The 13,126-nt window shown below is 58.7% G+C and overlaps 2 protein-coding genes across 9 annotated transcripts in view; one reads left to right on the top strand and one right to left on the bottom strand.

Moving 5' to 3' along the window:
* The first annotated feature begins 3,732 nt into the window (after nt 1-3,732).
* TNFRSF8 (TNF receptor superfamily member 8) overlaps nt 3,733-13,126 on the top strand; it is a 46,147-nt gene continuing 36,753 nt past the window's right edge. For 3 of the 8 annotated variants that reach the window (XM_077899589.1, XM_077899590.1, XM_077899588.1), the window contains exon 1: nt 9,601-9,760. The gene's annotated coding sequence lies outside the window, so the exon portion shown is untranslated. Of the gene's footprint in view, nt 3,752-8,710; nt 8,730-9,600; nt 9,761-13,126 lie in introns of those variants that run through there. The other 5 variants (XM_077899593.1, XM_077899591.1, XM_077899592.1 and 2 more) reach the window with 3 other exon arrangements.
* LOC144313588 (uncharacterized) lies at nt 4,652-8,069 on the bottom strand. The gene is made up of 3 exons (XM_077896515.1): nt 7,697-8,069; nt 6,667-6,859; nt 4,652-6,134 (listed from the first exon to the last, which is right to left on the bottom strand). The coding sequence occupies exons 1-3, from the start codon at nt 8,067-8,069 to the stop codon at nt 5,249-5,251; spliced, it is 1,452 nt and encodes a 483-aa protein (XP_077752641.1). The 3' UTR covers nt 4,652-5,248.

Here is a 13,126-nt window from a genome sequence, read left to right as displayed (position 1 = left end):
ATTCCATAGCATGCTCTCTCTCTCTCTCTCTCTCTCTCTTTTTAAAAAGATTTTATTTATTTATTCATGAGACACAGACACACACAAAGGCAGAGGGAGAGGGAGAAGCAGGCTCCATGCACCGGGAGCCCGACGTGGGATTCGATCCCGGGTCTCCAGGATCCCGCCCTGGGCCAAAGGCAGGCGCCAAACCACTGCGCCACCCAGGGATCCCCTCCATAGCTCTTCTCTGTCTTTCATGCAAAGAGTCCGGCCAGTTGTTTTGCAGAAAGTCCCTCGGTTTGGGTCTGTTTGATGTATTCTCATGATCTGATTCAGATTATGTACTTTACTAGAAAGACCACAGATGTGGTACGGGTGTCCTTCTCAGCACAGTAGACTTTTTATTTTACAGGTGGGCAGCCTGTGGCCCAGAGAGGGGGAAAGATCTGGGGACACAGTGAAGCTCAAATATCCTCTCAGCACTTAGGTGCTGTGTGACCAGCTCAGAGAGGTGACCGAACCTCTCTGAGCTGCAGTTTCCTCCTCTGTCACCTGGGGTGGCAATCTGGCCCCACAGGGCTGGCAGTGATGATGTAAAGGAGGAGCTACGTGACCGGCGTGAGGGGGGTGATGCCTAATGCTAGAGGTTTCCTATTCCTCTCTGCACCCCTCTCCCCACCCCCACTCACTTAGGATGCAGTGGCAGGAAGTGAAGGGTAAGAATTCAGGCTGCCCCCAGACCCTGGAGAGAGAGCAGGGCCTGGACCTACGGCCCCCTCGGAGTTCACAGTTATCAATGAGACAAGTGGGCAGCCAGAGGGGAAAACCCAGGCCAAGGACCCAGAATTTTCCCCACGCTCAGCAGGCCTGAGCCTTCGCGCCCCCACCCCACTCCACCTGTAGGCGTCCAAGCTCACTTGTGAGATGTTTTGAGTCCGGGAGAACCTCCAGTTGTCCCGGGAGGCCTCTGTCCCTGGAGAGGCCCCCAGGAGCTCCCTGGTTAACCTGAGAAGAAGGAGATCCTGCCGGAGGGAGGAGGCTGGGTCTGGGTGGGTGGGTGAAGACAGTGTCCCCAAGGCCTGGGGCTCTGGATTAAATAAGAAAGGAGGCACACCAGGGCCATGTGACTGGTGTGCAACGTCAGGTTATATGTATTTCCCATTTATATGGCGACGTTTCAGGTGTGCAGAAAAAGAAACAAAGAATGCTGTAATCACCACTGCCCGTACCCGCCTGCCAGCCACACTGGCCTCCTGCTCGCTGACCGCACCACAGGCATCCACTTACTAGTTTTCATTGTTCGCTTGGCCGGGGATGAGAGTAGAGAAGCCCCTTAGACCGGCGAGGCCTCTCCGCTGTGGAGGAGGGAGCGGGAGGGTGGCTCCTGGCTTCCCCCCAAATCAAGAAAGCCCATTCGTCTCATTCATCCCCCAAGTGCCCACCTCGCTGTGCCAGGTGCCACTTGGGAGGCTGCGGAAGCAGGTGGGCCACAGGTCCCTCCTCCCCTCGCTTCCTGGAGCCCAGAAACCTGCCCGTGCTCACCTTTCGTTCCACCAGAAGGACAAAGTTCCTTCCGCCCGGGATGTCAGCAGGGACCTTCCTCTCTGGAGCCCCCTCTGACAAAGGCGCTTGCGAAGAGCCCCGGCAACATATGGAGGAACGTGTTAGAACTAAATCTTCCTGAAAAAAGCGAGTGTTGAGCCCTACCTCGCAGCATGCACCAAAACGACACCCGACTATGGAAAGTTCAGGGATGTCACGTAGCAGACAATGTGGGACAGCATCTGAATGACACGGGCCAGCAGACAAGTCTTACAAAGGACATTAACTGTGAAGGAAAAGAGGGATCCATCGTCTCTCAGTAAAACTGAGAGCTTCTGTTCACCCAAAAGCCTCCCTTAAGACGGGAGCCTGGGTGGCTCAGCGGGTCGAGCATTCGATGCTTGGTTTCAGCTCAGGTCATGGTCTCAGGGTCATGGGATCAAGTCCCACCGAGTGTGACTCCACTCGGTGTGGAGTCTGCTTGGGATTCTCTCCATCTCCCTCCTCTCATTCTCGGGCTCTTTCTCTCTCTCTCAAATCAAATAAATAAAAAAAATTTTTTTTTTTTTAAATAAAAGGCTCCCTTAGGAAAGTGAAACGGTTGGGGATCCCTGGGTGGCTCAATGGGTTTGGTGCCTGCCTTTGGCTCAGGGCGTGACCCTGGGGTCCCAGGATCGAGTCTACCATCGGGCTCCCCGCATGGAGCCTGCGTCTCCCTCTGCCTGTGTCTCTGCCTCTCTTTCTCTCTCATGAATAAATAAATAAAATCTTAAAAAAAAAAGAAAGTGAAAAGGCGAGGGGTAGAAGGGGAGAAGATATTTGCAGCGCCTTTATTCGCCAAAGGGCTTGTGTCCATTATATATAAAGAATTTCCAGGCATCAACAAGAAACGCCAGATAATCCGATTTTTTTAAAAAATAGACAAAAGAGGGATCCCTGGTTGGCGCAGCGGTTTAGCGCCTGCCTTTGGCCCAGGGCGCGATCCTGGAGACCCGGGATCGAATCCCACATCGGGCTCCCGGTGCATGGAGCCTGCTTCTCTCTCTGCCTGTGTCTCTGCCTCTCTCTCTCTCTCAATGTGTGACTATCATAAATAAATAAATAAATAAATAAAAATTAAAAAAGAAATAGACAAAAGACCTGCACGGGCATCTTAAAAAAGACAATATTGGAATGGCTGACAACCACGAGAGAAGGTGCCCGACATCGTTACTCACCAGAGAGATGCCCAATAGGGGATGCAAGGAAATACCCCCGCACGCTCCCGGCCGCGGCGGCAGTTCCCAGGACCGGCGCCCCGAATGCGGGCGAGGACCGGATCGGAGCCGCTCGCTGCCGAGGCTCAGGGCGCAGCCTGGAGGCAGTGGGGGTCTGGGGTCGTCGCAAGCTGTGCGGGGCCTGGGGCGGCAGCCGGGGGGGGGGGGCCGCGGGCACCTGCTGCACCCAGACGCTGGCCGAGGGCTGCTCCTCGAGGCGTCGTTCGTGGTGATCAGAAGCCGAGGGCGCCCGAGGTCGTCAGGAGCAGGAGAGAAACACGCCGCGCGCCCTGCGGCCCCCTGCACCGGGCTGTGCCCGTGGCTGAGCGGCGGGGGCGATTGTCACAGCGCAACGTCGCGTCAGGGAGGCCGCTGCCGGGCAGCAGGACGGGCTCCGGCCACGGCCACGCAGAGCTCGAGGCCTGCCAGACAGACCCGCGGGGGGTCGGCGGGTGCCGCTCGCTGTCGCGCGTGGAAGGGGCGGGGGCGCTGGGTGCTGGCTCACGTCTTGGTCCGGGTGTCGGCCGCGAGACACGTCCACGCTGGAAAACTCCAGTGGGCGCGCACCTGAGCCCACGCCGGTGGACGCCGGAGGCCGGTGGGAGGCAGCGGGACCAACCCCCGGGGGAGGATGGGGCGGCCGTGCAGGAGCCGGGAGTGTGCCCGAGGGCTGGACGCGAGCACGGGAGGGGTCGGGCAGACCCCGGGTTTGGGGGTGCCTAGGGAAAGCTGGCTTTGCGGGACCCCCACCAGGTGCCGCGGGTTCGAGGCGGGCGAGTCCGTCCCGGTTCTCCTCAGCGCCGGAGGCCCTGCCTCAGGCCTGGTGCTGGCGGCGCGGGGACACCGGGCCGGCCGGGTCTCACCCACTTATCCCGCCCTCCAGGACCGACCTCGAAGGGACACCTGTGCCCGCCGCCCCGGCCACTCCTACGACGAGGCCGCCCGGAGGTGCTGTTACCGCTGCCCGGCGGGTGAGTGCGGGTGCTGGGGTGCGGGACGGCAGGCTCTGTCCCCGGGTTATAAGCCCGATGGGGGGGGCAGGGGGCCCACCTCGGTCCGCGTCAGTCCCACTGTGTGCCTGAGGCCGTCGGGGGGCCCTAAGCTCAGGGAACCGGCCCGCGGTCACGGGGCCGGAAGCGGTGGAGCTGGCTGGGGCTGTGACCCCGAGCCTGAGCTCTCAACACCCCCTGGCTGCCCCTCACTTCTGAGTCTGGAAGCCCTTGGCGGTCCTTGCCTTTTCCAGCCCAGAACACGCGTTTATGCCGGGGCCGCCTGAACAGTAGAACTCTCTGGAACCGGGCTCCCTGCCCAGAGCCCATGCCCGGAAGGCTCACCCAGCCCCAGCACAGTGACTGGTTCCCAGCAGAGTATCACCCTGCCCATCCTCAGGCCCGAGGGCACCGCCCCCCTCCTGGTTGTTGTCGAGGGTTCCCGAGGCACACCCAGTGGCCTTTGCTGGCTGGGGCACCAGATAGAGCCAAACTGTCATCTCTGACGTCGCGCAGAGAGCACAGGGGAAGAGATGCTAGTTCTGGCGGCGGAGGGTGTGAGGCCTGCAGCCTCGTGCTTGGAGGACAGCAGGCCCCCGGGAGTGGGGGGTGACCTTCAGGACAGGTGGGGGACCCAGCCCCATCCTCTAAGCCTCCCAGCATCGCTGCCTGGGACGGGCCACGCTGCGCAGTCACCGAGGGTAAGTGGCCGCAGCTGAGCAGGCGCCCGGGTCTGCTCCTAGACCTGCAGACCCTTCTGCTCCACCGTGAGGGCGGACCGGGCCCAAGGTCGGGCCCCCATAGGGCCCAGATATGCATTTTGGGGAGGAATTTGATATTTGCTATTTCCAAAAATGATTCAAAGTAGTCAGGGTAGGGAAAACAGTAGAGCTTTATTGGATTTTCTGTTTTATTTTGTGGTTTAGTGTTGGATTTTGGAGTGTGTATCAGGTGAGTGCCTGTGCTCTCTTTAATGCTCGGGACCCCGGGCCCTAACTGGCCAGCCCCCACCCACTCCCCAGGGCCTGCCATCCCCCGCCTGCCCCTTCACCCCTCCCCGTTCCTTCGGCCTCCCATGCCCCATCAATCCATCCGTCCATCTCAGTCCTCCCAGGCAGCCATAGGAAAACACCACAGACGGGGAGTCGGGGCTGGGGTGGGGTGTGGGGGCCACTGCAACAACAGACGTTTGTTTCCTGACAGTTCTGCTGGCTAGAAGTCCAAGGCCAGGGTTCTAGCCGGGTTTGGTTTCTGGTGAGAAGTCTTCCCTTCTTGGCTTGCAGACAGGCCCCCGTCATGGCTGAAGGAGAGAGAGGAGTGGGGGAGAAGGACAGAGAGAGAGAGAGAGAGAAGATACGTATTTTCTCTTATAAGGGCGCCAGTCCTCCTGGATCAGGGCTCTACCCTCCTGACCTCTTTAACCTTTGTTACCTCCTGAGGACCCTATCTCCAAATAAAGTCACACTGGGGGTTAGGGCTTCAACCCACGGATCTGGGGGGACACCGGCCACGGCACCGAGCCCTCCCACCGGGTCCATCCATCCAACAATGTTTATTGCTCCATTTTATTGTGAGGTCACTTGTCACCTTTCCAGGCTTTTCCCCTTGGCCTCTCTTCCTCGTGCTTTCAGGTCTCTGGGCCTTTGACATGCCTGTGTGCCCCGGGCTGCCCTCTGCACCCCAGCCTGTCCCGCGGTCCTGGCACCCCTGCCTCCAGGAAGCCTTCCCTCCGCGGCCCTGCTGTGAGCCGCTTCTCCCCAGAGCGACCGCAGCCAAGGTTCTGACCGGTGGCTCCGGCCCCATAATCTCAGCTGTGGGAGGAAAGACCCTTCCCTCCCAGGCCGCCCGCTCCCTTCGCCCCTGCCTGGCGGGGACAGAGTGGGCAGGGAGGGCAGGGGGGCAGGGGGCAGGGGGCCGCAGCTCGCAGCCGCGCCGAGCGCCTCCTGCTGGGGGTGGGCGGGGCATTTCTGCTGGAGTTTTATTGCCCTGGGGCTTCCGGCAAGCTAGAGGAAGAGAAAAACCCACAAAAACCCCTTCCACGGTCTCTGGGGGAAATTTCTGACATTTTGCCCGCCCTTTGCCATCAGCGCTCGGCTCAGCTGTGCGGCAGTGTTGGCGGGGCCGCGGGGGGCGCGGAAACTGGGGGACCTTTGAGACGAGAAGTTTAGATGTTCCCGAGTCTCGCCCGGCCCGTGAGGCGCTTCGTAGAATCCTTGCCAGCCGCTCCCCAGCGCTCTGCTTACACACCCTCAGGGACGGGGAGCTCACTCCCGGGATCACAACGAGGACAACGCTGAGCGCCCACGGAGCTGGCCCTTTGCCACGCGGGCTCGTGGGACCCCGACAGGGAACCCGGAGAGGAAACCTGGAATGGCGGGGTTCAGAGATTTTCCCACGGCCTTGTGCCCCCCGCCCCCTGGGGCTGACTCAGAAACCCGAGCTCTTCCCCCCTCCCTGGCACTGACCGCAGGGCAGTGTGTGTCAGCGGGGGGCCCTGTGGGGGTTACCAGCTCCCTCCTGCCCTGCTCACCCCCGGGTCACAGGGAGGGGGGGGCGGCTGCGGATGCTGAGGCCTGCCTCGCTGCTGGGGGACAAGGTGGAGCCGGGCTGCACAGTAGGTGGCCAGGGGGGTGCGCAGGGAAGGAGAGGAGGAGGGAGGGAGGAGGGAGTAGGGAAAGGAGGGGGGAAGTGTCAGGAGGGAAGTGGGGCTCCGTGTGCGCCAGCCCCGGGCCCTCCTGTTCGTGGCCCAGGCCGGGGCTCCCCCTTGGGGCCTTTGCACGACCGACCCGGCTGTGCCTGGAGGGTCCCCCCCACCCCGCGCCTCCCCTGGGCACCTGGGTGGGCCCTCGGCCCCGGCCCCCGCCTTCTCCCTGTGTGTGTGCACGCGGGACACCGACCCGCTTGTGGCTCCGTGGGCCTGCTCCCCCTGGTTGCCGGGTGAGCCCTCGGGAGCGGGCACCTCGCCTTCCGCATGTCTGGGTGCCCGGCCCCAGGTGCCCGTTGGTAATGAGTCGGGCGGCAGCCCCGCGGCTGTGGGCGGCGCCGGGTCCGGGCGGATGGGCCACAGCAGCGGGGTGGGGGCTGCTCGGGCTCACCCCAACCAGGCCCTGGCGCCCAGGGTGCAGAGGGTGGGGACCGTCCCAGCAGTGGATGCACCTTGTCCTGACCCGGCTGGCTGTGCAGGGTCCTCGCGGGGAGACACGCGGCCGGGCAGTGCCGAGGTCCAGGCGCAGGCCCCTCGTGTGCGACCCTGGGTCGCCGTCCCCAAGGGCCACCTGCGGGGAGAGGACTACTGCACAGATGTGCCCCGGGTCCTGGAGCCCAGGGGCTGAGCCCCTCGAAGGCCGTGGCCCGGCCTTGGCCGCGGCCTGGCTGGTGGCTGCGGGAGCTCGTCTCTAGTGGCTGCTCCCGTGGGCACGAGTGTTTGTGCCCAGATGTCCCCCGTCCTATAAGGATGCCAGGCGTCCTGACTACGGCCCGCCCACGACCGCCTGTGAGCTTTCCCACCCCGTCAGGGCCCTGTCCTCGAGTTGCTGGCCTGCTGACACGCGGGATGAGGGCGCCTCCTCTGGGAGGACCCGTAGGCTCCAGGGCACAGGAGGGTGCTGGAGGAGGGGCCCGGCCGGCCGCTGGAGTCCTGGTGCGAGCCCTGGGAGCTGGGTGGGCGCGCGGGGAGCGTGGGGCTGCGGCCACACTGGGTACGTGGTCAGGGCACACGGGGTCGCGCATGTGCTGGCCTCGGAGCCCGGGGAAAAGACTTGGCCTTGAAGAGCGGACATTCGGGGGAGGAATTCAGATACTGAGACACTATCCCACCAATAAATGCGATCACACGTGTAGGTCAAGGAGATCACAGCAGCCTCAGGTGTAGGAGAGCCAGCTACGTGGTCTCCGACGGTTTAGATCAGGCCTGACCACCTTGCTGACAAAGCGACAACTTGACAGTGACGGGAAGGCAGAGCGTGAGTTTCCCAGGGGAAAGGGAAGAGGCTCGTTCCCGGCAAAAGGCAGCTCGTGCAAGGGTCCTGGGGTCAGAAGGGCGCATGGCCCCTTTGGGGGACATGGAGATTCCAGTGCGGCTTGACATGAGACGGTAAAGGGCCGCAGGTGGGCCGAAGCCCCGTAACCACGGTAAGGACCCAGGGCTCCACCGTAGGGGCCGCGGGACGCCCTCCAAAGTCGTAGGCAAGGGGTGCTGGGGTTGCACGTAGCTTCCTGAGACACCCCCGGGCAGCGACCGGGGTCTTCTGAGCCGGAGGGTGGCAGCCGCCAGGCCGCTGTTTCTGGGAGCTTCTTCCATGTTTTCCCGGAGCAGGGCCTCACCTTGGGGCCGGGGAGCCCCGCGTGTCCGTGGGCGGATTTCAGGGGGGCTGACCCCGAGCGAGCCCCGTCCTGTTCATCAGCCTCGAGCTAAAGTCAAGACCTCACGGCACAGGGTGAGACCGCGGCGTCTCCCCCCGGGAGGGACCCGGCATGTTGCCGCCGCCGCCACCGAACGCTCTTCGTGCTCAGCTCGTGCCCGGCCCCACGGTGCTCGCGCGCTCTTGGGCCGCGGCCTGCAGCGCCCGGTGCTCCCTGGTGACCGCGCCCTCAGCCACGCCCCGGGAAGCGGGATTCCGAGCCGCGTCCCACGCCCCCGCGACGCGGAGACTGCACAAGGCGGCAGGGCCCCGCGCCCAAAGCCCAGGCGGACGAACGGAGTCGCCAGCGACAGCGGAGCCGCCCTCGCGCCCGTGGCTCCGCCCCGGACCCCGCCTGCCTCCCGGGCCCCGCCTCCTCGGGCACGTGCACCTGCCACGCCGCAGCCCCGGGCGTAACCTGCGCCTCGCACCACGGACCCAACAGGGAAGAGAAGGGCTTGCTCCCGGGAGCGGCGCGGGCCGAGGGAGAGGCAGGCGCTTCGCAGGAGCCCGATGTGGGACGCGATCCGGGGACCCCGGGGTCACGCCCCGAGCCAAGGGTAGGTCGACCTTCAACCGCCGAGCCACCCGGGCGTCCCAAGGCTGAGGTGTTGTGATTGGCTCCTCTGGGTCATGTGCCCATCGTGAAGGATGCGGCATTCTGGTTGGCCCGTCTGGGTCATGTGTCCATCGCGAAGCATGACGTATTGTGATTGGCCTGCCTGGGTCATGTGCCCATCGTGGAGGATGAGGTATTGTGATTGGCTCCTCTGGGTCATGTGTCCATCAAGGATGATGTATTGTGATTGGCCCGCCTGGGTCACGTGTCCATCGTGAAGGATGACGTATAGTGATTGGCCCGCCTGGGTCACGTGTCTACCGCAAAGGATGACGTATGTGATTGGCCCGCCTGGGTCACGTGTCCATCGTGAAGGATGACGTATAGTGATTGGCCGGCCTGTGTCACGTGTCCGTCAGGGTGATGTATTGTGATTGACCCGCCTGGGTCACGTGTGCATCGTGAAGGATGACGTATGTGATTGGCCCGCCTGGGTCACGTGCCCATCGTGAAGGATGACGTATAGTGATTGGCCCGCCTGGGCCACGTGCCCGCTGGCCTCGGCGTGGGTGGGAAGCGTCTGGGGCTGCGGGGCTGCCCGAGGCCGCCGGCGGCCGGAGGCGCCGGGTCCCCGCGCGGGTCGCCGTGGGTGTGGACCGCGTGCGCCTCCCCTCCCCGCGCCTGGGACTCGCACTGCCGGCCGCTGTGCGTGCGTCGCAGCCCGGCTGCCCTGGCTCCTCGGGCCGAGGGGTCCCTGCTCCGCGCTCCCGGGCCTGTGCGGCTTCCTTCGGCGAGGCCGGCCCGGCGCCGCCACGCGGTGTAGCCCGAGGCCGGGGGCGCCGGGGGCTCAGCCGGGGCCTGGGCCTGGGCCTGGGCCGGGGCGGCGGCCTGGAGCTTCTGTGCTTCCTTCCCCAGGGCTGAGCGCGCGGCTGCCGTGCCCTCGGGGGCCCTCCGACTGCGGGAAGCGCTGCGAGCCCGACTACTACCTGGACCGGGACGGCCGCTGCAAGGCCTGTGTGAGCTGCTCTGGAGGTGAGGGCGGCGCCGGCGGCCTCGGGGGGTGGGGGTGGGGGTGGGGGGTTGGGTTTTAGTTTTTTAAAGATTTCACTTATTCATTCATGAGAGACAGAGAGAGGCAGAGACCCAGGCAGAGGGAGACGCAGGCTCCACGCAGGAGCCCGACGCGGGACTCGATCCCGGGACCCCGGGGTCCCGCCCTGGGCCAGAGGCAGGCGCTAAACCGCTGAGCCACCCGGGGATCCCCTATGCATCCTTTTTAAAAAGTGTTTATTTGAGGAATCTCCACACCCAGCGTGGGGCTCGAACTCACAACCCTGAGATCAAGGCTCACATGCTCTGTGGACTGAGCCAGCTAAGTTCCCCGAAGTAACCTAGCTTTTTGCATTCTTGTTTATCCTTTGTCACCTTCCCAAAGGTTGACATCTGAGATGGATGCGTAAAATCCACCTCCCCTGTGCTTGTTTTCCATCAGGTTTTCACTGGGTTCTACTTATTTTTGCTCTCTGATGTCAGAGCTATGTTATTAGGTGTGATGTTCGGGAATACTGTGTTTCCTTGGTGGCTTAGACCTTTCATCAGCATGAAATTATCTCTTTGTTCCTTACAGTGTTTGCCTTAATTCCATTTTTGCTTGATATTTTTTTTTTTTTTTTTTTTACTTATGATAGTCACACACAGAGAGAGAGAGAGAGAGGCAGAGACACAGGCAGAGGGAGAAGCAGGCTCCATGCACCGGGAGCCCGACGTGGGATTCGATCCCGGGTCTCCAGGATCACGCCCTGGGCCAAAGGCAGGCGCTAAACCGCTGCGCCACCCAGGGATCCCCATTTTTGCTTGATATTAACATTGCCATTCTTCTTCATCCGTATTAGCATTTCTCTGGTATATCTTTAAGTTTTTAAGACTTATGACTGCCTTGTATTAAATGAGAGTTTCAGACATTCATTATGAAACATTCAAGCACATCAAGAGATGTGAGGAAGAAAGCCAGCTCTGCTCCTTCCCCCTGGTTGGATGCCTGACCGACACTTTTCTGTATCTCTATATAGAGGGGGGAAGAATGGGAAGGTCGACAGCCATACACACGTGCAGAAAAGAGATTTTAAAAAATATTTTTATTTATTTATTTGGGAGGGAGAGAGTGTGTACACACGAGAGGCGAGGAGGGGCAGAAGGAGAGGGAGAAGCAGAGCCCTGCTGAGTAGGGAGCCTGAGATCATGACCTGTACTGAAGGTAGATGCTTATGCCCCGAGAAAAGGGATTTTTATTTATATTTATTATTTATTTATTTAAAAAAAAGATTTATGTATTTATTCATAGAGACAATGAGGAGAGAGAGAGAGAGAGGCAGAGACGCAGGCAGAGGGAGAAGCAGGCTCCATGCAGGGAGCCTGACATGGGACTCGATCCCAGGTCTCCAGGATCATACCCTGGGCTGAAGGCGGCACTAAACCGCTGAGCCACCGGGACTTCCCGAAAAGGGATTTTTAAAGAGGATGGGAACGTACTGTTCATGATGTTCAAGTGATTACATTTGATTTTATTCAAGTGTATCAGAGGAAGAAGAAACTAAAGTGAAAATAATCACAAGAGAGCAGTTTCTAAAAACAAAACAAAACAAAACAAAGAAAACCCTGTAAAATTAAGAGGTTATGAAAATCAAGAAGTAGTTGGAAGTCCTTAAAAGAATAAAACTCTCTTGTGGTAAAATCTCGTTCTGCTTGTTTCAGTTTTTGGATAGGACAGAGTAAATTGGCTTCCTGTAATGAAAAGTTAAGTAATTAGCTTGCTGCCTCCCTGTCCTCTTCCTGACTTTTATTGCTTACTTTTTTTTTTTTTTTACTCTGTTATTGCCTGTGGTGTTTATATTTTCTGTAACCCTCAGTCCCTTGGCTGTTAGCTTTGCTTTGCTATTTAAACTTATTCATTGTGCACCCTGAGTACATTGACGACAATTTCTCTGTTCCTGAAATTTTCATTTTGATTTATCACTTGGTTGGTTAGATTTCACTGACCTGTGGATTTTTCAGGAAGGATTCATCTTTGCACATCCCTCAGGGGATTCTTTCATGTTTGGGAATGTTTCTTGCCTGTATGCTCGAATGACAACTTGGGCAGGTATATGATTATTCCTGAAACCTGTTTTCTCTAGAGCTTTATAGGCATTGGTGCTTTGTCTTCATATGGTGAATATTGCTGTGGAGGAGTCTGCTATCCGCCTTGTTTTTGCCCCTTTGTAGATGACCGCAAGAATAATCTTTATCTTCAGAGCTCAAAATTTACCAGAATATGCCTTGAGATGAATTATTTGGAAAGGATTCTTCCTGGTACCTGGAATGTCTTATTTTGTCTTTTTTAAAAAAGTTTTTATTTATTTAAGTTATCTCTGTGCCCAACATGGGGCTTGAACCCACGACTCTGAGATCAAGAGTCTCATGTTCCACAGACTGAGGCAGCCAGATGCCCCTGGAATGTCTTTTCTATCTGCAATTTAGTTTTTTTCATTTTAGGGAAACTGACCTGGATTTTTATTTCTACTAAATATATATCTCAATGTCAACTTTACGGGCGCCAATTATCCTTATGTTTGTGTTTGCCTTTCCTCCCTGTCTTCTTTTTTTTTTTTTTTTTAAGATTTTATTTATTTGAGAAAGAGAGAGAGAGAGAGAGAGAGCACAAGCAGGGGGGTAGGAGCAGAGGGAGAGGGAAGGAGCCTAATGACTTGGGGCTCGATCCCAGGACCCTGAGTCCATGACGTGAGCTGAAGGCAGACGTTTAACCGACGGAACCACCCAGGAGCCCCTCTCCCTGTCGTCTTTAACTGCATTAGTATCTTCGTCTTTTTTTTTTTTTTTTTAAGAGTACAGGTTTTTTTTTTTTTTATTTCTTTATTTATAATAGTCACACAGAGAGAGAAAGAGGCAGAGACACAGGCAGAGGGAGAAGCAGGCTCCGTGCACCGGGAACCCGACGTGGGATTCGATCCCGGGTCTCCAGGATCACGCCCTGGGCCAAAGGCAGGCACCAAACCGCTGCGCCACCCAGGGATCCCAGTATCTTCGTCTTTATCTTGGATTCACTGGTTTTTCTCTCAATGCTTTCTCTGTGCCATGAACTCAGTCTTCATTATGATCTCTTCTGCTGCTTGCCTTCCAGGTGTCACCAGGGCTCTCAGGACACTGGTAATTTATTTATTGGATTTACTGGTGGTGCTGTGCATCTCCACGTGCTTTCTTTAGCTCTCTAGTCTTCCTTCTTATCCCATCCTTTTTTTCGTTTTAAGATCATCTTTTCTTTGAGCCTTTCCTTTGCTGAATTCATATTGTTAAGTTCTTTTATAGTAAAGCACTCTTGGGATTGCTTCTGTTTTAGACTGG

Source organism: Canis aureus, chromosome 5 (assembly GCF_053574225.1).
Source record: "Canis aureus isolate CA01 chromosome 5, VMU_Caureus_v.1.0, whole genome shotgun sequence".
NCBI classification, from domain to species: domain Eukaryota; kingdom Metazoa; phylum Chordata; class Mammalia; order Carnivora; family Canidae; genus Canis; species Canis aureus.
The sequence above is the reverse complement of the archived record's forward strand: the minus strand, read 5'-3'. Positions and strand labels throughout refer to the sequence as shown.